At 39.5% G+C, this 24,955-nt stretch overlaps 2 protein-coding genes across 3 annotated transcripts in view; both read left to right on the top strand.

Moving 5' to 3' along the window:
* The window catches only part of ADRA1B (adrenoceptor alpha 1B), a 31,072-nt gene extending 27,300 nt beyond the window's left edge, over positions 1-3,772 (top strand). Inside the window, exon 3 of the mRNA XM_074603985.1 lies at positions 1,122-3,772. Coding sequence (XP_074460086.1) covers positions 1,122-1,684 — 563 coding nt within the window. The 3' untranslated portion in view covers positions 1,685-3,772. The remainder of the gene's footprint in view (positions 1-1,121) is intronic.
* A 12,755-nt stretch (positions 3,773-16,527) lies between these two features.
* Positions 16,528-24,955, top strand: part of TTC1 (tetratricopeptide repeat domain 1) — a 31,258-nt gene continuing 22,830 nt past the window's right edge. The window contains exons 1-2 of one of the 2 annotated variants that reach the window (XM_074604590.1): positions 16,528-16,589; positions 17,168-17,500. In XM_074604590.1, the coding sequence (XP_074460691.1) occupies positions 17,177-17,500 (324 nt within the window). In that variant the 5' untranslated portion in view covers positions 16,528-16,589; positions 17,168-17,176. Of the gene's footprint in view, positions 16,590-16,614; positions 16,833-17,167; positions 17,501-24,955 lie in introns of those variants that run through there. The other variant, XM_074604592.1, reaches the window with a different exon arrangement.

Genomic DNA, 24,955 nt, shown 5'->3' with positions numbered 1-24,955 from the left:
TTTTGCATAGTTTTGAGGCCCAAGCCATGGCCTCTACATTGCTATGAGATGGGAAATATGCCTAGAATCATATCCCTCCCCACTAAGGCATCCTGACAGTCATAACTGACTCAGCTGCTTTCACAGCCCAGGGAATCTGAAACCACTCCAGTGTAAAAGGTCGCTCTTCTCAGAGATGTGACATTCAGGCTTGAGTGTCACCTTCCATTTGAAACACTCTTCAGATCTAACTCCAGTTCTTGAGATAGAATTCTCTCCTGAATCCCCGCTCTTTGATTACTTGAGCCAGACACAAAGGTGTTTTCCCAGCTGGATAACTGTTGAATGCCTGTTTTGCTTTAAAAGTGTCAAACATTCTTTTATAAAGCCCCATTTGCTAAATTTAGATGATCAATTGCATGTTTTTAATACTAAAAGTACATTAAATGCATTTCTCAGTAGGAGTTTTTCATTTGGGCAGCCTCTTTAGGGAAATTATTTGATTGTGAACAGAAGAAGAAGTATTCATAAAATAACCTCTTTGTTCGGGTTACACCATTTTTATGAATACCTGAGATGTGGGAAGTACCACAATTAACTTCAGGTTTCAAGAGGTTTGTACTATCATAATAATCTAGATAAATAGGGTGATGTTCAGGAGCTGCCAGAGAATGTATTAGAAGTTATAAGGTATGTCTGGACGTACTCCTTCCGAAAAGCGTGGGAACAGTTAGATCTTTTTCTGCAAAAATGGTATTCAAAAGCTCTTTGAAAAAGGCACAACCTTATTCCCCGTGTGCATTGTGCAGCAGCTTGGACAATGGAGGTTTGATCTTTCATTGGGATCAATAGATGTTAGTGCAACAGATGTGTACATATAAACAAAAGGACTAGTTTTTATTTTTTAATACTACATTAGTTACGTGATCCTTTAGCTTTCAGATAGTGGAAAACATTTCTTTATTAGCTTTAAAAATAATAAAAATAACATTTTATTACCAAAAGACCAAAAATTAAAGCAACATGCATTTAAGATTTTTAGTAAGCAGATTCTAACTGCTATCTGATGCGACATTTACGCTTCCTAACGGCAAGCAAGCCAATTATCTCAGATATTGTCTCTGCTTGTTTCATTTGGACAGGATCTCTGTTTTCAGCTCTGAAGCCCCCTGAAACGATCTTCAAGGTGATTTTTTGGCTTGGCTACTTTAACAGCTGCTTGAATCCGATCATCTACCCTTGCTCAAGCAAAGAGTTCAAGAGGGCTTTTATACAGATCCTAAAATGTCAGTGCCACCGTCGAAAGCAGTTGGGCTGGTGGGCCTACAGCTACAGAAACTGGAATCGGTGCTCTTTTGAACATCCTAGGAAGGACTCTCTGGAAGACAGCGGGAGTTTCCTAAGTGGCAGTCAGAGGACATTATCTTCAGCATCTCCCAGCCCTGGCTACCTGAGCAAAATCACTCACCCGCATATGGAGATGTGCACGTTCCAAGAATGGAAAAACTCCAACTCTTTCCTGAGCCCCTTACAGGAAGGCAGCAGACAAAAGGACCCATACCAGTTCTTTACCTTCAATCTCTTAACAGAGCGCAATGGACACATTCCTGCTGGCAGCCAAGCTTCCAGCAGTGAGGACCATGAGACCATCTGTGACACACTGAATGGCAAAACTGACTGTAGAGTAAACATGATTCTGGAATGAACAGATTCTGAACAGTCTGTTCTCTTTGTACACTAACCCGTTTGATGTCTAGCCCAGGTGAAGAAACGGACCTTTGCACAGTTTCTCACTATAGCCCTAGAAGGAAGTCAGTAAGGCAGTTTCATATCACAAGAGCAGCAAAGTGTAGGGGCTAACACTTAGTAGTGTAGGTTAACCAGTCAATTGCCAGAGAGGCTACTAAAGCAAGAACAGAATGCAGGGAAGGCGCTGCATAAACCCAGGGAAGTGCACATCTAATTATTTAGCTGTTGTGGAAGTGCTGTGGAACAGCCAAACACATATGTATATAGAAAGAATGTATAAATATGGGGGTGGGCAGGGGAAACATGTATGAATGTGTGTGATACCTGTGTGCTAGCTGCATGTATGGGTGCCAGAGAGTGGACGAGAGCAGTGCAGTGTTATTTGTACCTCTCCAGGGTACTAGTTGCCACTGATTTTGCCTGTAAATCCTTACTGTTGTTGTACTTCACTGTACATTAGCACTTTAGAAATGGAAAACAATGTCAAAGATTAAAGTAATTTCGCAACAATTTAAACACTTGCACCTATTACTATAGGACTGGAATTCAGCCAAGTTCCCTCATCATGATTTTCACTTCAAAAAAAAAACCACGCATAGCAGTTCAATTTGCCAATGTAACTCCTAGAATGCTCTTCAGTCTCTCTGCAGCTGCTTCCCTTCCATGATTCCCTTACCACCAACATATGTAACTCCCCTGCCCTTCACCATGTTCTTTTTTGAAAGTTTGAAAATACCAGCAATGATGAGAACTCACCATCTACATTTCAGCACATTAGTAAGTGTCCTGTAAACATACAGGCTACCAGAGGATATGATTTCTAAAAGCAACACTCATAAATCACTCCAAAATACCTCATAAACAGTGTCGTGGACACAGCACAAAAGAGCATTGACCGCTGGAAGCCCAAACCCCAGCCTTAGGGCAAATACACTGAGCCTCTGGTTCTTTCAGCACACTTTGAAAATAGTATTGCATATTTCAAGGCTTTTACTTTGCCACATAGATAAGAAGTGAAAGGGTCAAAACAATGGAGTAGTGTAAATTTCATTGTCATTAATATTTTTCAGCTATAAAATACAGTGCTGTAACAGAATTCCTGAGAATATCTTCTAGGACATTTTAGATCATGTTTGGAAGTTATTTTCATCTCTTGCAACTAATTGTGAATCATGAAACTAATGACTGATTTTTTTACATGAAGTGATACAAATTGGTGAAAATGGTATTTACTCCTTCCTCCAACCAGGATTTTCCTTATTAGGAATTTTAAGTGACATTTTTTTTAAGTTTGAAACAGAGAATGAACCTTAAACAGATGTACTAAAAACACTTAGGGACAACTTAACAATGCAAGGTCCCAAGGGAGAGCCATTTCCTTTTGTTTCCTTAAATGTGTATTCCCTCATTAAGTTGACAGGGATAGATGTGGCTTGTGGTCAGATGAAATATTCCCCAGCTCAGTGACCAGCATAGGAAAGTCATGTTCCAAGATCTTCCCATGGTCATTTGTTACAGTAAGAACCACATAAGTATATTTTAGGTCTTATCCTGATTGAAATTATGGCCAATCTCCTATTTTAATAATTCCAATTTGATTATGGGGAAGGCTGTAATTTCCTCTTAAAAGGACAACGCTTATAAAATTTAAAAGTATTATAAAACAGATAAAAAAACTCTTGTTGCTCAGATATTGAGGTTGCCATAAAGAATATTCTATCTAGCTGTGACATACTAGTATGAAGCTATCTTCTTTGAGCCTCTAAATGACAGAGAACTATACTTCTAACTTATTGTTATAATTTTTGGAGGGAACCTACAGTAGTTGGTCAAACCCTTTTTGGTTTTGAAAAGCTTCTTCAAAATTACTGTTAATGGGAAATAAATTTGTTTAATCTAACCACCTGACAGCACACTTCAAGCTAAATTTTGCGTCACACGACTTGTAAAGTAAATCCAAGTGGTGTTATCCATTTTTGAGAATTTCTAAGTGATACTGCAAAGTTTCAGAATAAATAGCATTCCATTACTTTAAAGCCTTTAACTATGTATCTCTCAGAGACTGATCATTCTTTTAATTAGTTGCTAGTCCTAACAAAGGCTGTGTGATCTTTGATTATCATTTAAGCTCCTTAAACAATGACATAATTCTCTGATTACCTATGAAATCAGTTTATCCCATACTGAAGTGACTTATGAGCACTTATCATCTTTGTACATTTTTACATGTAATGTTACAAAAACTGCAAGGAAAGTTCCCTTACTGCTTTTTTGAAATCTATAAAAAGATAATTTCAGCCACTTTAGTATTGAAAAAACAGCTTTCTCTAAACACTGTAATTGATCAGGAGGAGAAGATATGCATTAACATCATGCTAGTCCATACCATTTAGAATATCCAGTGGATCTAACCTTATGAATCATACATCAAAATCCTCAGAGAGCCAAAAACCCCAAGACATATGTCCCATAAGCTTTAAAGAGCAGAGAAGAGAACGCATTCCACAGGCAGACAATAATATTTTTTCCATAAGAGTTATGTTACTCTTCTGTAAGTTTGAGATGGGAAGGCTGCTGGACTCTGCAGGGGCAGCAACTCATCCACCCCTGCTTGCTGTCTCTCACAGCCAGGCACAGCATTGCTGTCCTACCTAGCATGGGAAGTGTATTTGAACCACATGCCAAACATATGTGTCTCAAGAGCCACAGGATCTCTACCCTGTAGCGCTTCCCTTCCTCAAGCCCAAGTTCTGAAAGTATGTTAAGGGCAGCCTCCCTGGGGACATGACTAGGTTATGCTGCTTCGCCAAGAAAATAGGAAACTAAGAGGAGCTCTGCTTCAGGATTTCTGATACTAGGGAAAACAAGAACAAGAAAAAAGTTTATTTGCCATGTTGAAGTTAGCAAACAAGAAGTTGGAAATAATCACAGGCAATCAAAACAAATATACTCTGCCATTTTTAAGACACACATTTACATCAGGCCCATTTTATTTAGCATATTATTAGGCCCCATCCTGAGGGATGGTATCATACAATCCCTACCATCAGACAGATGAAGGAATGACAAACCGTAGGCTCCAGCACAGCCACCAGGGATAAACGAAAGAAGAGAGAACAAGTTCAGGCAATACCTGATATATATATTCAGGTATCATTTTAACAAACTGTGTCTCATTCTTAATCATTACCCAATTAAATTTTAAGACTGGAGAGACTACAACTTGTAACTGTAACAAATATAAGATGGAAGGATTCCTAACATTTCTCGAAAATACATTTCTCTTCTCCAAGTTTTTTCCCAGGTCATGTACAGATCTTGTCATGCCATGCCAGGCTGTCCATAGCTATGCATGATATTACATGACTTCCCAAAAACAAATAGATGAATGCTCTTCTTCTAAGCTTTTTACTATTTGTCTCGTGAATTCCTATTTTTGTAGGGTCCCATAGAGCCCGTTCTTATACTAAGCAACACTGTACCAGTGGGGACCCATCCATGCAAATATGCTAACTATGTAAGACTTCAAAAGAGTCATATCACATCTGCTCATATGCTGCCAACACCACCTACCTCATCTCCAGCCACAGCTTCAATGAAGGTACAGGCAATAAAACAGATCATAAAAATGCAAAAAAACCCCATGGATCTGAAGGAGGGACCACAAACATTACAGAGGAGGAAGTCTGATATGCCACCTTAAAATACAAAACCCTTGCAAGGCCACCTGACTTCTCTACAAAAAATCTATTCTAAACGTCTTTATTTTTACCACTGGAATCTTCTACAACCTCTACCAGGCAAAGCCTGCCCAAATGAGGCCATACAAATCACTCTCTTCCCTTTGTTAGTCCTACATTTGTTGCAATGTTTTCCTTTAAAGGAAAAACTATTTGGGTCAGAGCATCATCATCAAACCTTGTGGGACAAGCCCGTATTAGCCCATTTTTTTAGTACAGCCAAAATTAATTTGACAAGCAGAACATCCACAGCCTAGTGAAATGGCAATTGGCACACAATGGTGGTCTATCAGATGCAACTATACTCCATCATGCATATTTTTCTGCATATTAACAGACCTTCTGATGACCCATTTTGTGGGCAAATGGATTTGCCTCCAAAGAGGAGTTGCTGCCATTTAGCACAGAAGGTGTTCATAAAACACTGTGAATTTCTCCAGGTTAAGCTACTGTGTGGAGCTTAATCACTAACTAGGGGCTTGTACAAAGCCATTCAGTTGAGAGGCACAGCTGTAATGGCTCACAGAGTATTGTTACAGCTCAGCTGCACATAAATTAAACCCATTAGGCTTCAATGCACTCAGCTATCACAAGTGCGTCTTATTTTTGAAAAGAGTTATGGTAAAATCAATCCAACTGAATCAGACTGAAACTCTAGAGCTTCTACGTTCTTTACTCTTTGGAAGTGCAGTTTTCTATTATCTTTCCAAAAGTGACAAGGAGAGAAGAGGGGACATTCATATTACAAAGTGCAATTCTGGTTTGGAAAATGTAAAAATAGCAACTTTCTACTCAACAGATGTGCTCTCTGCTCTCAGTTTCTGTGCTTGACTTTCACCTGACACAAATAAGCATAAAATTGCACAACATGGGAGTTGAGAATCTGCAGCAGCTATGGTATGAAAGTATTGGTATACTAACAACTGCTTATTCCTGTTAGTGACCACAAATTAACCAACTCGTTCCCACGAGAATAAACTGAATTCTGTTTTGATACACTGCACACCACATACACTTACCTTTTTTCCAAACGATGCTCACGATGCTATGGTTTACACACACATAGGGCAGCACACGGTATTGCAGGGATGGTGCATCAGAAAAGAAACACCATTTTCATCCTGAAACAGTCAAAAGAAAATACTTCAGGATATGAAGACACATCATGCTAGTTAAGTTACTTTAATGAAACCAAAAAATGTTTTCACCCACTACGACTTTTTTGGGTCTGGAAAGGTACTACTTACCTTCCTCACGAAGCATGTTATTTGTGTAACAGGTAAGTCATGATTCCCAAGATCAGTAAAAACACCTGAAGCAGTAACACAGTGGTCAGGGCACTAACCTCGGAAAATTCCAGCCTCTGCCTTAATGACTGGTTTTATGTTTCACCTCCAGTTTGTATAATAATCTGCACAGTGCAAGGAGCAGAGACCAGTACTCCTCCCTTTCAGATGGCTGTGCACAGCCCCGTGGCATGACACTCCCTCCCCCTTGCACAACATATCTTGAGGTCCCAGCTATACAGTGGCATGGCTTCTACAGGAAACATCCACCAAAATGTTTTCTCTAGGGTTTAAGGCAATCCCTAGAGTGAAGAGAAAACTGAACACACAAGTCCCTTCTACTGAATGACTGCTATGCCAGCTGCATTCTGTAACTGTTGGGCCTCCTCTAACTTTTTTTTTTTTTAAAGAGTGAGCTTTACTCTTCCCTCCAAAAAACCATTGAAAGTGCCTACTCTCAGAACATATATCTAGACTGTGGATCCCAAGCTTTTGGAGATACCTTCCTGCAGCATACAGCAAGGTCCTTGGACAAGGCAGGGTTTCACGATGCCTTTTGTCCTCCCAGCAACATCTAGTACATGCCAGCAGGCAGCTTTCAGCTTAGGTTCTCCCAGGTAGTCTGAATTAGATCCCATTGTCAAACAAACATCTAACTCTCTCCATGTATTGCACACAATCCATAAACAACAGTATTCTGTTGTCTTTTGTTATCATCCTAAATAACCCTTATTTATTCAGGTATATTTTTTCTTTTATCAAATATTTTTCCATATAGTTGTTAAGTTTAATACTTTCTAGCAGACCTATGTATAGCATTCAGCAAATATGTTAAGTATGAAAGAAAATCTCCAAAGGCTCACAGAAGAAAGGGAAACCACTATTTTACATATAGGTGGCTCACTGGAGCCATCTGCTCAGCTGACATTACAAGCAGACAGAAATGACATATCTTCTTAAGCTTTCTTTATCCATTACTTACTATTTTAGGTTTGTATACTTATACATGCAAACAGCTCTAAACTCCCTCATTATTCTCTTCGGATGTGTAATTATTGGTTTGCCTATGAAATGGAAGAGAAATTTATCTCCGAACACATAGTAATCAAAGCATCATTAACCATGCTTTTTGTGGTAAAGTGTACAGAAATTTTTTACTCCATTCTCCTGCCTGTGTAGAGATATTTGTGCAGCCAGCTGAGAACAAGCATGACGTTTGAAAGGCATCAACAAAGTTCATATATATTGGACAGTGTGTAACATTTTCTGGGAAACAGAATGAAATCTAGATATAAAAATAGATGTGGTTTAGCCTAGTCATAGAAAATTCTGGATTCGAGAACAGAGACCTTATTCCAATATATTATGCAAAGCTGCTTTCAACTTTAATTGTAGATGAATATATAAAAAAGTTTGCAAATAACATTTTGTTCATTAACTTGCATGAATTTTTACCCTGGTATTTTAAAGAAATTAGGCTCACACAATCATTCTGTCTGTCCATCCATCTGTCAGCTTCCTTTCCCATCCCCTTCTTATTAGCCTTCGAACCTCTTCATTTGATTTCTACCAAACTGAACAAGTTAAATTAAGAAAGGTAATAAATTCTGTATTGTGGAAGTTTGTGGCTGAATAGAGGGAAGGGACCCAAATTAGTGCCTCCTCTCAGGACCTTTATAAGTCTGTCCCTTGACCAATTTCAAAGCCTGCTGGCCACTAAGCTTGTACATGCTGACTAGCTAGTCGCCCACAGAGCCCAGAAGCAGCTAAGCCACATGCTCCTGTTTGCCCAATAAGACAGGCCAATAAGGCAGGAACAAGGCATGTGGGAGCACAACATGGAAGACAAATGAAGACAATGAAAATACCAAGTGAAAGGGAGAAGCGTTAAGAGGTAAAGGCTGCAAATCCATAAATGAGCCTTTATGCATCCTAATGGTCACAGGACAACTTGTTATACCATGTTTATCTGATTGGTTTATAACTACAATAAGGAGATAAGCAAAGCCTCCCTTTAGAGAAAAGCAAGGCTATTATGCCAATTTATGCCACTATAACATGGACAGATGCATCTGCATTCCTCTGTTCTCTTGGTTGTAAAAGCATAAAATTAGGTTCGATTTATACTCAATTGTAATCTATGGTTTGGCTTTTTCCTAGAACATCCATAATTTTTGGAATATCACACTCAAATTTGAGTATACAGTTCTAGTAAAACTAATCTGAAACATTTTTTTCTGCTTTTTAGTCATTCACAACGATACACTTATTGCTGATTTTAATCAAGCACTGGCTTAATGTTAAAGTTGCATTTTTTATTTATCCCTGTAACCAGTGAACTCCATAAAGATTACAAACATGTGGCATTCATTTCACTTTTCAATTAGCATCACTGAGTGTGCAAATCCGAAACCAGTGTAAGAAGCAGCGTGGCCCAAATGAAAGCCACTGGTAGGGTACAATCCCATCAGATGCATCAGTGACTTCACTATGACAAATCCTGCTTTAGATACTCTAATGATGTGAATTGGCATAGTTTTGAGCTCAGATAAGACAAATTCATTTACACTGACTGAACAATGAGCATCCTGCCTCTACAAAACATGTAAACAGTGATAAAGGCAAAGAATAGTCTTAATTAACAGGTAGGACCTTTATTTTATACCCTGTGACCTTGAGTCAAACTGATGAAAACAATGGAAGACTTTAAAAAATACTGGCATAGGGTCGTTCAGATAAGTGGAAGATGACAGGGAAAGGAAATCTGCTGTTGTTACTTGAAATTACTTATGTCAAAATATATTAGCTTGCTCTCTTTCTAGAAATTCCCATAATCTGTATAGGACTCCAGCCAAGACACAGAGAAAAAGAGAACGGATGTTCAAAATTAATAAGAATCCTTCACAATTTCTTTAATAAGTCAACCTAAAAAGCGGATGTAGTAAAACTTTAATTTATAGCTGTGATTAAAAAGACTTTAATTGCCTATTTCACAATTTCCTTTAAAATGTTCTTTGGGAAGCACAATAATTTGATTCCACTGGCACTTGTGTGCAAATGTTTAATTCTAGCAAAGAACCTGAACTTTATATGACCTCTCAAAAATGGTAATTATTTTTTCTTTGCTTATTTGTTGAGCTTTCGTTTCTTTACTGTGAAGATCAAAAAAGCCATCCCAAAAAAAGTAAATTTAGCATATGCTCTGGAGCCTGAGGTAATTATGGAACAGTTTACCCTTCTTCTACTTAGCTTAGAGTCCAGTCCTGAACGGCTGTAAGGCAGGGGAGTTTGAGCCCTGATTTCATTAAGAACTGGATCAGTTTTACAAGGCAAGGAATGGGGACCTGGCTTAGAAAATCCAACATCGCCATCTATTGGATTTCTATTCCGGGTGAGATTCACAAATACTATAATTCAGCCAAGAGTTCCCTGGATTTTGCACACTGCAAATTCAGCTTCTTTAACAGTTAATCAGGAAGGCTTTTTCTTAAGGCAGCAGGAAAACTTAGCCATCCTGTCTTCAATTTCAATGAAGTCTCTTCCAGAAGTGATGATTTCCCAAAGCTCAGTTTGTTTTGTCAAAACATTTCTTTTTTACAGTGAAATCCATGAAGTAAAGCTGATAGACAAGCTTACAGAAAAAGAAGTCAATTAAATAAATTCTGCAGATGCCTTTAAAAATTCCTCCCTTAAACTTTAAATACATAAAGTGGCAATTTGGTTTCCATAGAAATTCATGTGGCTTGAAGTTTTATTCTGTTTTACTTTTAAAAAGAGAGAATGCTGTTCAGGCAACTTGGGACTAGAACCTATTAAAAAAAGAAAGCTGTGAAAGCACCACTTCCTTTGACTGAAAGCTTCCAGATATAACATGCACTCTTTTAGTAGAAACTCTTTCATTCAGTCTTGATTTCCAAAATAATTCACCTCTTGTGCAAAACACATGAGTTTACTGTAATAATAATAAAAAATAAAAGAGAAGCTATTTTCCAGAATGCTGTGTTTTAGCAACAGAAATTGTACTTAGCTGCAGTACACACCAGTTAGCCTATCTGCACCCTAACTGTGAATGCAGTAATTCATGAGCCTTTGCAGTGCTGGTATTGTACCAGTATTGCACCCAATGTGGCTTGAAGCACCTTAACATCCACATTTACAAATGCTTGTTGTATGCCTGTTCATTTACTTTATCCATGCCTTAAACAACACAAGACTGATTTTTTTCCCAAGGAATGCATACTTTTAAAATACGTGAGGAGTTAGCAGCAGAAGATACTTTACATGCTTGAGTATAAATTAGCCATTTTTACGCAACAACGGCAGCTCCTGCTTTCATGATCAGGTCAAAAAAGAGACTCCAGCCTAAGGATCCTAGTGCAACACTTAACCGAGAGGACCTGCATTCAGGTGTGCAACAGAGCAAGCCTGAAACAGGCTACAGAGAAAAGATCCTTTTAAAATGCAGAATTCATAACCCAAATTTTCTCTAGTCCTGCAAAGTCCTGTGCTCCTCCTGCAAAGCTTAGAGGTTCTGTGAAAAACAAGAAGCATACATATACATTGCTCAGTTTGTGGGCCTCATGTTGGCTCTACCTTGTGAATCTTCTGCTGTAAATATCAGTATTTAAGAATGTCTAAAGACTGCAAAATTCCAATGCATGTCCTCAGAGTCTCTGGCTGTTTTATCCAGGGGTTTCGCTCTGTCTACTGGCAAAATTTAAACCTCCCTTCAGGTTCAGGTTTGAAATACCTTAACATCTTTAATATTGTATGAAGCCAGAATGGTATGTGAGACTAAACAAGTTTATGATCATCTCAAAGTTACACGGGAAAATCCACATATTCCTTAGATAAACATGAAATGTTCATCAGGGGAGGTCAGAACTGGAATAACTCCCAGTTCGTGGAAACATTTAGAAAAACAATGCCACTTTCTGCAAATAAATAATAGAAAATTGTTATCCACAAAGACAAATTAAATATGTGGGTATAACAAGTCTGTGGGAAAGACTGCAAGCTTTAACAAGCAAAAAGCTGCTTTTATTTATCACAAGACCCAGAATGTTTTAAAGATTATTTTTTTAAAAAGCAGGTACATCTTTTTTTCTTATGCTCAGCTTTCTTGTTTTTTCATATAAATCAAGCAGATGAGCAAACTCATTAAACTCATCAGTAAAGTGTCACCCACTATGTCCCTGAAATCACTGTAATTATGCACACATACTAGATGCCTAATTGTGTGCAGAATCATCTTGAAAATGCGGCCACAAATGCTGGAGCTACAAACTCCCAGTGCAAGATTTAGTTGCTAGGTATTGTTCTCAGGAGTTTGTTCAGCCTGTAACATGTAAATTATTGTATGTCTATTGTTACATTTTATGAACATTTTACACTTGGAAATATGAGAAATTCTCGTTGTCTTCTGTCTTGTTAGAAGATGTTTTAGTGAACTCAAGGATATTAGGCTATGAATTTCCGTAGCTTTATTAAAAACAGCAGAGTCATTTCATCAACTGCCAATTAGGTATTGCTGCAAAATAGGGAGTAACTATTATGAATTTTTTAAATATGTGTTTTTAACAATCTGAATAAAATGCTCTACTCCTCCCAGTTGCCCTCTTGTCTTCTACAATAGTATTAAGTTATAAAACGTAGGCAAAATCTAATTTTATCTTGAAAGCAGTAAGAAAAAAGTACTTGTATACAATCTAGTAGAAAAATTTTCATGACAGAAAACTTTCACAACAGAAATAAAAGAATATAAATCTTCTTTCACATTGGTCCTTTCTATATTTCTTTCAGCACTCAAGCTAGAGTCAATGTAACATTCTTCACTTCCTGTAGCTTTTCTTTTGGCACACTGCATTGTCTTTGACCATCATCACACTGAGGGTTTGAGAAGAAACAGGAAAAAATTTGGAAAGGTAAAGAAGTTCTTGCTGGGGAAAGTTTTGAGATATACACTCTTTCTCCAACTTTACCTCTTTAACTTATGCCTAGCTCAATAAAAGTGTTGTAGTATTAAAGTGTTCCAGTTGAGGTGCTCGGTGATCCTCGATACTGCTGTGTGCTTTCCCGAAGAGGTAAAACATTCAAAACAGGGAGTAAATCTCAACAATACAAGCTAAGCTTCCATCACTGAACTCCATCCAAACATGTCTACTTATTCAGGATTATATGTTCATGATTTTTTCAACAGGTGTTCACTTAAACAAACATAAATGCTCTGAAAAATCCCATAGCATCAAGATTAAACAAATGATACAGAGATTTCATTTTTTGCATATATACAATCTTCAGCTATTCATACACTTCCACTTACAGCAATGAATTAGAGGTTCTAAAAGACTGATTAAGCAGTAGCCTGTTCTGTGTTTGAACAAGATTGAGTCATAAAAAACTGCAACTGCCCTATGACCTCTTGGGTGTTTCTTAGTAAAATGTCTATGTTTGAAAATACTGTAAGCCTACTTTTCCTTGTATTTTCCAAACATAAAGTAACCTATGAAGACAACACTCCTGTGAGGAAAGTTACAGTGTAAAGAAGAGAAAGTGAGACATACAGACTTTAAGTCAGCTCTTGAAGGACGAAAGTCATATGCATTGACTACATTGATATCTAATAAGGGGTTAGAAATTAATTCATTTGCTTGCTGGAGGATTGGTCCCCTGACGGTGGGCAGAGAGTGGTGGGTGTCTAGTCCCTGAATACCAGTGAAGCCTTTGGGATTTTAATTCATAGAGGCACCGAGGAGCAGTTCCACAGGAAAAAGATTCAGAGGCTTCCACTGAGCTGCAGCTTGCTCAAGGCTAACCTCAGGGGGAAACAACAACCCTAAATGGCAGCCATGAGGCTCAAAGGTCATTCTGCTAAAAAGGGCTCCTGTGACATCCCCATCTTTAATAAGGTAGGACCATCAGAAAGCTTTCCCTTCTTGCTAGATCAAGGGTGAAGATTCATAAAGGAATAATCACCCCTAAGTGAGAGCAGGGAACTGGGGTTCCGGGGAGTTGCATCTTTTTCCCCTATGTTGCATTGGGAGAAATAAAATGCTGAATATATGCCAAAGTTCAGGAAGCCCCAAAGTGTCTCCAGATGAGAGGAGATACAAGCAGAAAATTTATATAGGAAAATTTGCTAATTTTTTCTCACACTTCTTCCTGTGAAGTCAATAAGATGGTGTATTTCCTTAAAGTTAAGGAACCCTATTTAAAAATGAGATCATAAGGAAACATTGACAGCCATTTTGGAATAGAAACCCCATGGGATAGGAGCCAAAGGCATCAGATAGATATTGGATGGTGCGCAACAGGGCTGGCCAGGGACTGGAACTGGGAACCACAGCATTCCTGAAAAGCAAACGTTCCTAGTCCTGGCTCCTACTAAGTTTGGAGCTGTGTGGAAGCTAGAAACCCCTTACTCACATGGAGGCAGGGTAGTATTTTGCCACTGATCAGCAGCAGCTCAAAACCTCTAAGCAAGTCCAATTCCTGTAGATTTTTTTGCTGGCAAATAAACTCCCTTTTGGAGAAGTTAAAATAAAGGCTAGCACACCACCCTGGATGGGTTGCTAACCCCTTATGTCCCGTATTATTCTTACCAGTTCAATTCCTTTTGGGGATGAAACACAGTAACTTACTCAAACCCCTGTTGCACAGCCAGAGGAGATTTAAATAGCATTTCAGCAGATTCAGAACTGCATGGGCTGATTTTGTACCACAGCTGTAATTTCCTTCTCCCTTTTCAAATGACGTATTTAACAGGACAGTGCAAAGGTTCAGAAATATTATCTGTAAGTCAGAATAAATTGCACAGTGCTAGCAGAACAGCAGAAAGGCACGTTTTTGTGGGCTAAACCATTGCAGCTGGGAATGTTGCAGAATGCTGAATCTACTTTTTTATCCAGAGAGAGAGGGAGAAAAATCAGCCATAGAGCTCCTGTTTGCTTTCACTGTAACTAGCCGTGCTCTTGCCAATTTACTGCAAAGCCTTCCAATCTCTCATTAATACCCACATCCATCACTGGCACCAACAGACTCAGTCATCAGAAATGTTAATTTAGAAGCAGACATCAAACAAATTAAGATCAAAAATGAATCTGGCATCTGAGTCTTCAATTTCTACCCCAACTTTGAAATGCGAAACATCCCACAGGCCCTTCAGGCTTGACTCAAAGCCTGGTGATGTCGGTTAGAAGTTCAGAAATTAAGACACATCCCAAAATATTTCTAACGACACACCTCCTCCTTGGCACCCTCATATAGGATAGATACATATCAGTCCACTAATGGAGTTCTGCCAGATTTAATACTTTCTTGGTATTTTAACAGTGGTGGCTGGTAACTCCAAAACAGCTGATACGGCTTTAACGGTCAGCCTTTCCCCACAGTACGGAGGAAAGAGAGTCACCCTCTCAATAAAAGCTTGATTGCCTTCTGCTTTTAAGAACCTGTGTTCTCTGAGGATAATCTTTGACCATGTACTACTGATCAGAGCAGATTCTACCTAACCCAAATCTGAAACAGCCTATATAGTGCAGGGGCTTTTTGGTTGTTGTTGGGTTTTTCTTCTTAAATTAGAGCATTTAAGAACTTACTTAGAGGAACATTTTGAACTTTATCTTTCATCAGTACTTGCTTACTGAAAAACTCTTTAGAGCAAGGAAAACCTCATAATATGCCTTAACTGCCTCATGGATTGGCATAGTGATTTTCAATAAAAAAGCATTGCTTCACACACCTTTGAGTTCAAAACTTGTGGAAATTTTGTTTCAAAATTTGGGGATTAACATTTGCAGGATACACAAGGAATGCATGCAAGACAAGATGAAAGGAGTTTTATTCCAGTGCTCAATTATGTAAAACACAGTTTTCACATGTCACTGGAATAGAAAAAGCAAAACTGAAGTCTGTACTGGAAACAACCAACTCACGGTGCCTTAGAAGTGATACAGGTGTATCACATGCATGCTAAATAGTCACTCGCTAGATAAAGGAACCACTAGGCTAAAGTCATACTGGTAACAGAACCTGAACCAACATCACCAACCTGCTGCTGTAGATATGATCTCTCTTTTTGTCCATTTATCAAGATTTTCCTCTCACTTTATTTTTTTTTTTTCCAGATGATCACGTTTGCAGCCTGAAAGCCAGGTGGTGCTTGCCCAAGACCTCCTCTCTCCCACTATCCACCCACATCATCCCTAGCTGTGCCCTGTGCTTCCTTTACCACACCCGCCTCCATCCCCTAACCGCTTCCTGGCGAGCCTGAGCCTTGCCCTTACCGCAAACGGGGGAACTGGAGCCGGGCTCTCCCATCTCAGGGACTTCCCATAGTTTTGGCTGCTCCTGATCCCTCAAGGAGCCTCTGGGGTGGCAGCCCCCAGCCTCCCCGCATCCTCAGAGCTACCCTGCACCCAGCCTAACAGGCGCGGTTTCAAGGCGCAACTTCTAACCTTGCAGTGAGCCCAAACAACTACAAGAGACGCCCTTCCAGGTCCGCAAAAGGGCTGTGCAAGCGGCCGGTGTTAAAAAAAACCCCTCAACATCAGTGCCCCACGCACAGGCGAGTGGGACCTCGGGGAAAGAGAGGACAAGGGTGAGGCAAGGCACCGCTCCTCACCTCACATCTCCTCCCGCCCTTCGCCTCAGGAGAACCCGCGCCCCGGCGGCGCGAGGCACCCCGATCCCCTCACGCGCTACGCGCCCCCTCAAGACTGCAAGTCCCAGCAGCCTGCGCGCGGCCTCCTCCCATTGGCCGGCGCCGGCAGGAAGTGCTCGGCGGGGTGAAGGTTGAGGGGCGGGGGGCTCGCGGCGGCCGGAAGGGAAGGCGCAGGTCTGTGCCCGGGGACGGGGCGGGCGGCCTGGGGTGGGCCTGGCCCGGGGGGAGGCGGCGGTGTCATGGGGGGCGCCGGCCGCAGCCTGGCCCCTTATATCTGGGGGTGGGGTAGGACTGAGGTGACACGGCCGGGAACGGCTGCCAGGGGCCTGGCTCTGGGGCGCCGTGTCGGGGCTGAAGGGGAGCGCGGTGCAAGCGGGGCCTCGGGTGGCGGCGGCGGGGGGCTCGCAGCGGGCCGGGGTGAGCGAGGGGGTGCTGAGGCCTGTGGGTAGGCACGTGTGTGGGAGACTTCAGTCCTACTGCGAAGGGAAAGCCGCAGTATAGTGCTGTGCCGGTCCTGGGAATCTGAGCCTGTGAATTAACTTATTTATGGGAACAGCGTACTGGGCCCATGTCACTGCATAGTGCATAGAAGCATGTATAAGTTGCTCCCTCCCCTGAGCGATAATAGTTTCTCTGTGGTGATGTCAATAGTACTTTTAAGAACTTTAGAGATTCACTTGCTGATGAGGCATTTATATTATGCTTATTGAGGGTTATTTCTTTCTCATTTCTAAAAACCTAACCCCTCCAAGGAGTCCGACATGGAAGAGTTTAAAGATGCAAGTCCACCTGAAGAACTACTTGATCACTTAAAGCTTTCTGATCAGAAGTCTTCAGAGACTGGCCCCAAAGATGTACAGAATCCCCAAAACATTGAAAGTGGATATACAGCATCTTCAGCCAAAGATCCCATAACAGCAGATGAGTGTTTCCATGACTGTCATGACTCCTTTGAGGCAAAAGAACCTCTGCTGGACGATGAAGGGAATTTACAGAATGATGAGAATAGCTCAAGGAAGCAGACAGAACTAGATGAAGAATACTTACTAGAACTAGAAAAAGATATGCCAGAGGAAGAAAAACAGGTAATCCAAAGTACCAATGTTGAATATAAAAAGACAATATTGTCAGTGTCACGTTTCTAATGGTCTGTGACCAGCATGAAAATGGACTCTTATGTGTCTAGTTTTACTGTTCTTAGTTTCTTCTTTTAGGAAACAAATATTTTTATTAGCTTTCCTTACTGTTCTTAATCATCGCATTCCGTTGCAGATTTTTGACTACTTTCACCAGTGTTTAAGGTTACTGTGACTCGGAGAGATTATAAGAACAAAAATCTCCCTGTTTCATGTTATTTAGTTGTGTGCATTCATTGTTTTGATCTGGTTAGCTGCAAGGTGCTTTTCCAAAACTCAGAGCAGGTTTCAGGATAGTCATGTAGGCATGAATTGGATCTTATTTTAATAAAGAAAAGGACTTACTGAGAGGCTAGCTGCACAGTTTGGATCATAGGTAGCATATTGAATAACTGATTATGATAAGGGAAGGAGACGGTGGAGTAAGGAATGGAAGCTGACAAGAGGAGGTAGGCAGCATCTTAGGAAAGCATTACTTCACAGGGGAAGATAGTGTGTTGTATTGCTTTATAGTTTTTATTCTGGAAACTCCCAAATCACCAGGAGCAGTAGAAGAAATTACTACTGTAATGGACAAGTACTAATAAAATGAGGTGCTTGATGAAAAAGAAGAAATGAAGGGTCATATGAGATTAGTTTTTTTTAAAAGTGCTTAAATATTATGAATGTTTCAGTGAATTTGTAGGGGCTTATTACTCTTTTGTACAGGCAGGCTCATCTCTTCTGATTCAACTGACTTAGTAAAGTTGGACCACGCTTTCTTAACTGTTGGCTAGCCCTGTCTGTGTTGTATAAGTAAATAAATGCTGGCTATGCATTGCCCCAAAAAGTTGGAAAGAGGGAGAGGCTTGGCAGTAACTTGACTGTAGTGTGGCCTTACTGCCAGCTACTGTAAATAGAGAATGTGGAGCAGAAGTATGCAGAGCTAAGATGCCAGAGGCAACCAAACATCTGTATTGTTTGTTACGAACTAGTATAGAGAAATTTAGTCAAGTTGTGGCTCAAATAGTTCCCTTGCTGGTAGGGTGTGACTTCTGACCAAAATACATCAGTGAAGAGAAAAAGGTAGTTTTTCATCTGTAGTATAGATTGTCTTGTTAATGTAGAAGCTCCTTGAGGTGGAAAAGCAATATGGGATTAGTGGGGAAGGGGAACATGGAATATTATTTCCTTGAGGTAGGAATGAGACTAGATGTAACACTTGTCTGCTGCTTCACCTTGTGGAAGTCAGTTTGTATTTCTGTGTCTCAATTTTGACATCTATAAAATGGGCTTAATGATGCTTGCCAGTTGTAATACTTTGAGCTCTAATTTGAATAACGGGAGTGGGGAAGAATCTCAAGAAGTTATTTGGTGCATCCTTTGCCCCAAAAGGGCCTCTGGAGAGGTCATCTATTCCAACCCTCTGCTCAAAGGTAGATAAAATAGGTCAGCCGGCCCAGAGCCATGCAAACATCTCAGAGTCTGGAGGTTGCACTGCCTCTCTGGGCCCCTGTTCTAGTGTTTAACTATCCTCATGGTGGAAACTTTTTTTCCTCTTATTTAATTAGAATTTTCTTTGTTGCAGCTTGTGACTACTGTCCTTTCTTTTTCTGCATGCCTCCATCTGCATATCTCCATTTTCTCTAGGAATTAAGTCTCCCCTGAGCCACCTTTTCCTAAGGCTTAACAAACTCAGTTCTCCTAGGCTGTCTGCTTAGGTCACGGTCTCTGACCATGCTGGGGGTCCTCTGCCGGACTGCCCCTGGGGAGTCAATGGCTGTTTTGGTATTTCTTGTATGGAGTGTACACCAAAACTGGGCACTCTCCACTCTCTCTCAGGTGCTGAACAGAGAGCAGTGATCACTTTCCTTGACTCACTGCTCACTCTCCTTTACTTTTTCACTACACAGAAAAACCATTATCACTTTGCCCTTGTGCCTTTTCCAGTTAGACTAATCAGTCCCTTTTTTCTACTTGTGTTTATTTCTTGTACAACAAGGAACGCTGTCATCACAAGTCACAATGAGGTTTCTGCAGCAGCCTATAACTTGAAGGCAGCTTGAGAGTTTCATAGGCAAAATGCTAAAAGCTGGGGGGAAATTATGTCATAGAATTAAACTAGAAAGAGCAGCAGGCCTGGAAATTGGGTGTCTTAGTTTTCGTGCTGGTGTTGTTTCTGTTGTATTGTTAGGTAATATTTAATTTTGCACATCAGTTTTTTTTCCTTCTGTAAAAGGAGCAAAAGAATAGTGAATGTTGAATGCTTGCATTCACCTTTGTGGAACTCCATTGAAAGGTGCTATGGCAGTACAAAATAGTAACTGTTTAAAGCTGGGAAGATTTCCTTAGAGAAAGTTTTGAGACAGCTGCAGTTCTTATCTTTCTGTAGGTTTATTTCCAGTGGCATTGAGAATTGTGCCTTTCAGCTTGGTTTAGGATTATACCTAATGAAATGTAGGGATTCCATCTCTTAGCATCACCATAACTATTAGATTGGCAATATTTATAGTGTGAACTTTATGTTCCATAGAAAGCTTTTTGAGTGGATGATATAAGCAGTCTTTAAAATACAGCTGGTTTTCCTCTAACAAACTACTGTTGGTATCTCTTATAACCAAAGTCTGAGAAATCCAGAAACTAGAGATTAATTAGTTTACAGCAGTTGTTATAACTATTGAAGTAGTCCATTTGCATGATGTTACGCTGCATCACCTTACATTCTCTATGTTGTAAAACCACGGCGATGGATCATTCCTGAATCGCCACTCCAGCTTTCCTTATAGTACTTGAAATTGATGGCTATGAATTTTATTTTATTTTTAAAATTGAAACACTCTGTGTATTGAATATGAAAAGAATCTTTTCATTATATTATATATATATTATATTTTAATATATATGTATATATATTCATATATATATGAAAAGATGTATTTTTTCCATATTAAATTATACAGCTTTTAAGAAAAAATACTGCGGCTACGGTCTGAAAACAGCTTTTGTACATCCATTTATTCAGAGTTTTTCAAGCATTTTAAACCTCCTTCCAATTACTCAAAAGGTCGTTTTTGAGAAGAAGGGCAATGTGATTTTTTTTTTTTTTTTTTTTTTTTTGCAGCTGGAGAAAATGAGGCAGAAATATTCAGAACTTGTTTATTTGACTGTTTAGGTTGTGACCAGACACTCAGCAGCAGCACTGTGTTTGCTACTTAGGCAGCCCTTCATCAGTTATTCTCAGCCCCCTGCTGCCTCCTTCATTGTGCTAGCACACCTCTCTGTGTGAATGTGCAGTGAACCAGCTACGGGGAATGATTCAGATGAAAAACAATGCTGTATTTTTAGATCAAGGGCAATGCTGGTAAAAGTAGACATCAAATGGCAGTCTCGTGATGGCATACAGGGGTAGATGGATTTTCTGTAATTAGACTACTTACCTAAAGAAGAAAAACTTCCTATGAACTGTGGCTGCAGCACCAACCATAAACTATGTACTCAAGTCATAAGGAGAGCTGGATGTTAGCCCTGCTCAAATCAAATTTATGGACCTACACCTTAATAGTTTCTGGTTGGATTATTATTTTTTTTAAACTAAGCCCATTGTTAAGTTTTAGCAGCTTTAATAAATGAATTCTTTAGAGTGATGTTCTTCAATAAGTAGTCTGTAGAAAAGAAAGTCTCTAATTTATTCTGGAGATGCAAAGACAGATTCTAGTCCTTGTTCTGTGTATTTACGCGTATCCTATGTGCAAGCTTTCATGGTAGCAGCTCTGAGTAGAAATTCTCACCCATGCAGAAGCTGCTGCAGAGATCAAAGTGAAGGAGCAAGTGGTTCTGTGTGTTCTCTCAATTATATTTTGAGAGCCCCATACAGTGAGATTTCTAATTTTAAGCAATAGGAATTACTTCCAGGAACCCAGTACCAATACTGTAAGAATTCTCTGCACAATGAAGCAAAAGAAGAACTTAAAGGGATATTAAGACACAAACCTGCAAGAAGCATTCTTGAAAAACAGATGTAGCATAGAGCCTGGGTGCTTGCCTGGACTTGCAACTCAGAGCTTTGTAAGAATTAAGCAAGCTGGAACAAAATTCACTTTTATAAGATTGTTGTTGTTGTTTCAAAAGCATGCTGATTGCTGCCTCAGCAGAGGCACTGAGCAGTAAATTGCTTTTGATGCATTACAAACAGATTTTTCTGGTTAGTTGTCATTGACAGTGATGGCTTTGACGTTGGTCTAGACTGCAGAATTAATCAGAAGACACCCAACAGCTGCTACATGGTAATTGTTTCAGTCTGACCTGGTCCTCTTCTGGAGGGACACACATTAATTATGAGTTTATCCAGCAGCAAGATTCTGAATCCCTCGTGCTCTTCCATCATGACAGATGTTGTCATGTTCTTTGGGCCTTGTCTGGCAAAGACTTAAGCAGCTGGCCTAGTAAGCTTTCATTTTGGATACAGAACTGTCCTTTCTAGCTGCTGTAAGACCCTGGAATAAACATCTAATATTCTTCAAAAGCAGTTCATTTCGTTGGGCTGTTGCATGTGCAGTAGAGCTACAGCTGGTAGTAATCATGCTCAGCTTCTACGTTAACACTAGGAAATATGTCAGTAAGACAAGGAACAGAGCTCTAATAGAGGAGATTCTTGATTAGTATCATGTTGGCAACTCTGTAAGAATTAAGTGAAACTGATCTCTGAGACGTATTTTTGAGTTATACTTGAGACTTTTTTCAGTTCTGGGCTAAACAGTAAAACTAACTTCTTTCTTTTCTTTTTTTTCCCCCTGTTTTCTCCAGAAGTTCTAGGATGTGTTAGAGAACATTGTCTTAATCAAGAAATTTCCTTTAAACTGCACCTCTCCTCACCCTTTTTACCCCATGCTTCAGGTTGATCCCATTGTTCTTCCATAAATTATGGCTTCTATATAGAATTTGCTTTTCCAGGGGCTGAAGAACTGATCTGGGATTTCTTCTGAGATGGATTCTCAGGTGTAGTCGTTCATTTCAGCATTTGGTGTTTTCCTAGTTCCACCTGTCTATATAGTATAGCAACCTTGACTCCATCACAGTTGCTGTTTTTTCTATAGTATTTTTGAAATAAAAGCTAAGGAACAAACCAGAAGATAGGATACAACGAAGCGAGTCGTATTTTGGAGTAGTCCTCAGGTGTTGATCACTTGGAGATGCTCTCAGAACTCCTTGCAGGAAGATTATGTGCTTGGACCAAAAAAACTAGATTATTAATACATGAGACAAGGCAACTGGCTGCACAGCAGTAAAACTTATAATATAAATTACTGACAGATACCAATAAGGAATATATCTTTTGTTAACAATTCTCATGAGCATTCAATATTATTTTGTGTAGCAATAAAACTTGTAAGACAATTGGGTTTTGAAAGCATCACAATGCAATCTTGTGAAATATACTAAAAGGTGATCCCCCTATTCAAATGACCTACTTTAGTAACCTGAATCCTGTGTACAGTACAGCACCAATACTAAATATGCTATATTTTTGGTCAAATTGGAGGAAAAGATGGATTGCTAGACGTAAACTGCCCTGTCTTATAGTTTGCAAAATAGAACAAAACATCACGTTTTATTTTCTGAGTTAATCAAAACTTGGAGAACTACATTTGAGAAGTATATCTGTATCTGCTAGGGTAATTAATTCCAAGTGCTCGTGAGAAGAACTCGGATAAAATCTGGAGTTATACTCTCCCTTTGTGATTTATAGTTCTTTGAGTTACATTTTAAACGAAAAAAAGTCTTCTGGATGGCAATTTAATAGAGTGAAAAAATATACCTTCATCTTTCTCTCAGTGCTGCTATCTGATTTTAGTCTTATATTCATTTTTGCATTTCTCAGGAAGATGCTGATACTGTCAAATTGAGACCTTTTTGACTGGTGGTGGTGATGGATTAAGTGGTCAGCTCCACTTTTCTGCCTGAGGCTGTTGCCTCTGGAACAGGGATGACTGAATGGCATGTCGTGTCACTCAGGAACAGTCACGGTTAGTGTGGCATGTTACCTTAAACTGACTGTCAAAGATGGATATGACCTCTTATTTCTGGAAGTGCTGCTTACAATTTCAGGAACAGGTACTGATTTGGCAGTAGAAAGACTAATGTGTCTTTACCATGGAGTTACAATGAGCAGAGGTCGGCTAGAGTCTGGCAATACTTATTACTCTGCCTCCTCAGTGTAGAGGGCAGATTTGGCACAGTTTTCAAGTGACAACTCTAGCAAGACTTGAAAAAGGATTTTTTGAGTGACTACAACCTTAAATTGAAATTCGAATACTTGAATGCGTGATACAGCAATAGCTTTGCAAAACTGCAGGGGGAAGCAGATGACTACTAACGGATGACTTAGAAATAGCATTGGTATTTGAAGCTGAAAAGTATATTCCTTATCTGTTTAAATTCTTTGCTTCTGTGCACCCTTTGAACGCCAGTAATTTTAAATTGACTGCTACGTGGTGACCTTACAAAAGGGTATATGAGATGCAGATGTGCGTTGTCACACTGTATAAATAGCCTTACAGAGAAGAGAGCACACGTTTGCTGCTCTTGACAAAACTAGAGCCAAGAACAGTTCCCTAGCAAAGTTAAATCAATTGATCAAATAAAATGCATAGGAACAGCCAGCAGAAGCATAGTTGGAAGCATTACAAACTGAGGGTATTTGTCCTTCAGCTCTCACCTGCTATATTTAAGGATTTAACTTCCAGCACTTCCATTAAATTGGTTACTTCCAAAACAAATGGTGAAAATGTGTAGGTTGCTTTCTTCTCTAATAGTATAATAACGCTTTAATGCTTTTATTTTTAACCCTGAGTTTTTTGGCAGAGTAGTTGCGGTTCAGGGACTGTATTTGATGGCCTTTCTTTTGAATTGTTGCACTTTATTGTCAGAAGGCCAAGCTGTCTTTTCTCATTACTTCAGATCAGGCCTTAATCTTCAGCACCTCTTGCTTGCCAGGCAGGTTTATGTTAAGATCCTAATTTCTTCAGAATACGGACAATATTCAAAATATTTAAAATATTCAAAATTCAGTATCCAAATCTGTAAACATTTCTAATCAGATCCTTTCAGAATCATATTACTACTTAAATGTAGTTATTTCTTCTGGACTTCAAAAATATCTTTTTTTTTACTTTGTACATCAAAAAGTAATGCCTGACATTTGGAAATTGTCATCTTTGTGTTAATAAAATTTTCAAAAAAAAAACCACCTTAATATTTTGCTGACTTTGAATAGCAGAAAATCATAATGAATTTGGGGAAACTGGGGAAGTTGTGCGCAACCTCAATGTTGTATACGAGCAGCCTCAGGGAACGTAATGGCTCAAGATATCTTTTCCTTAGGCAGAGCATTCTAGGAGTTCAGCCTGACCTACTTCCCTTGCTGAG

Source organism: Larus michahellis, chromosome 11, assembly GCF_964199755.1.
Source record: "Larus michahellis chromosome 11, bLarMic1.1, whole genome shotgun sequence".
NCBI classification, from domain to species: Eukaryota; Metazoa; Chordata; class Aves; order Charadriiformes; family Laridae; genus Larus; species Larus michahellis.
The sequence above is the reverse complement of the archived record's forward strand: the minus strand, read 5'-3'. Positions and strand labels throughout refer to the sequence as shown.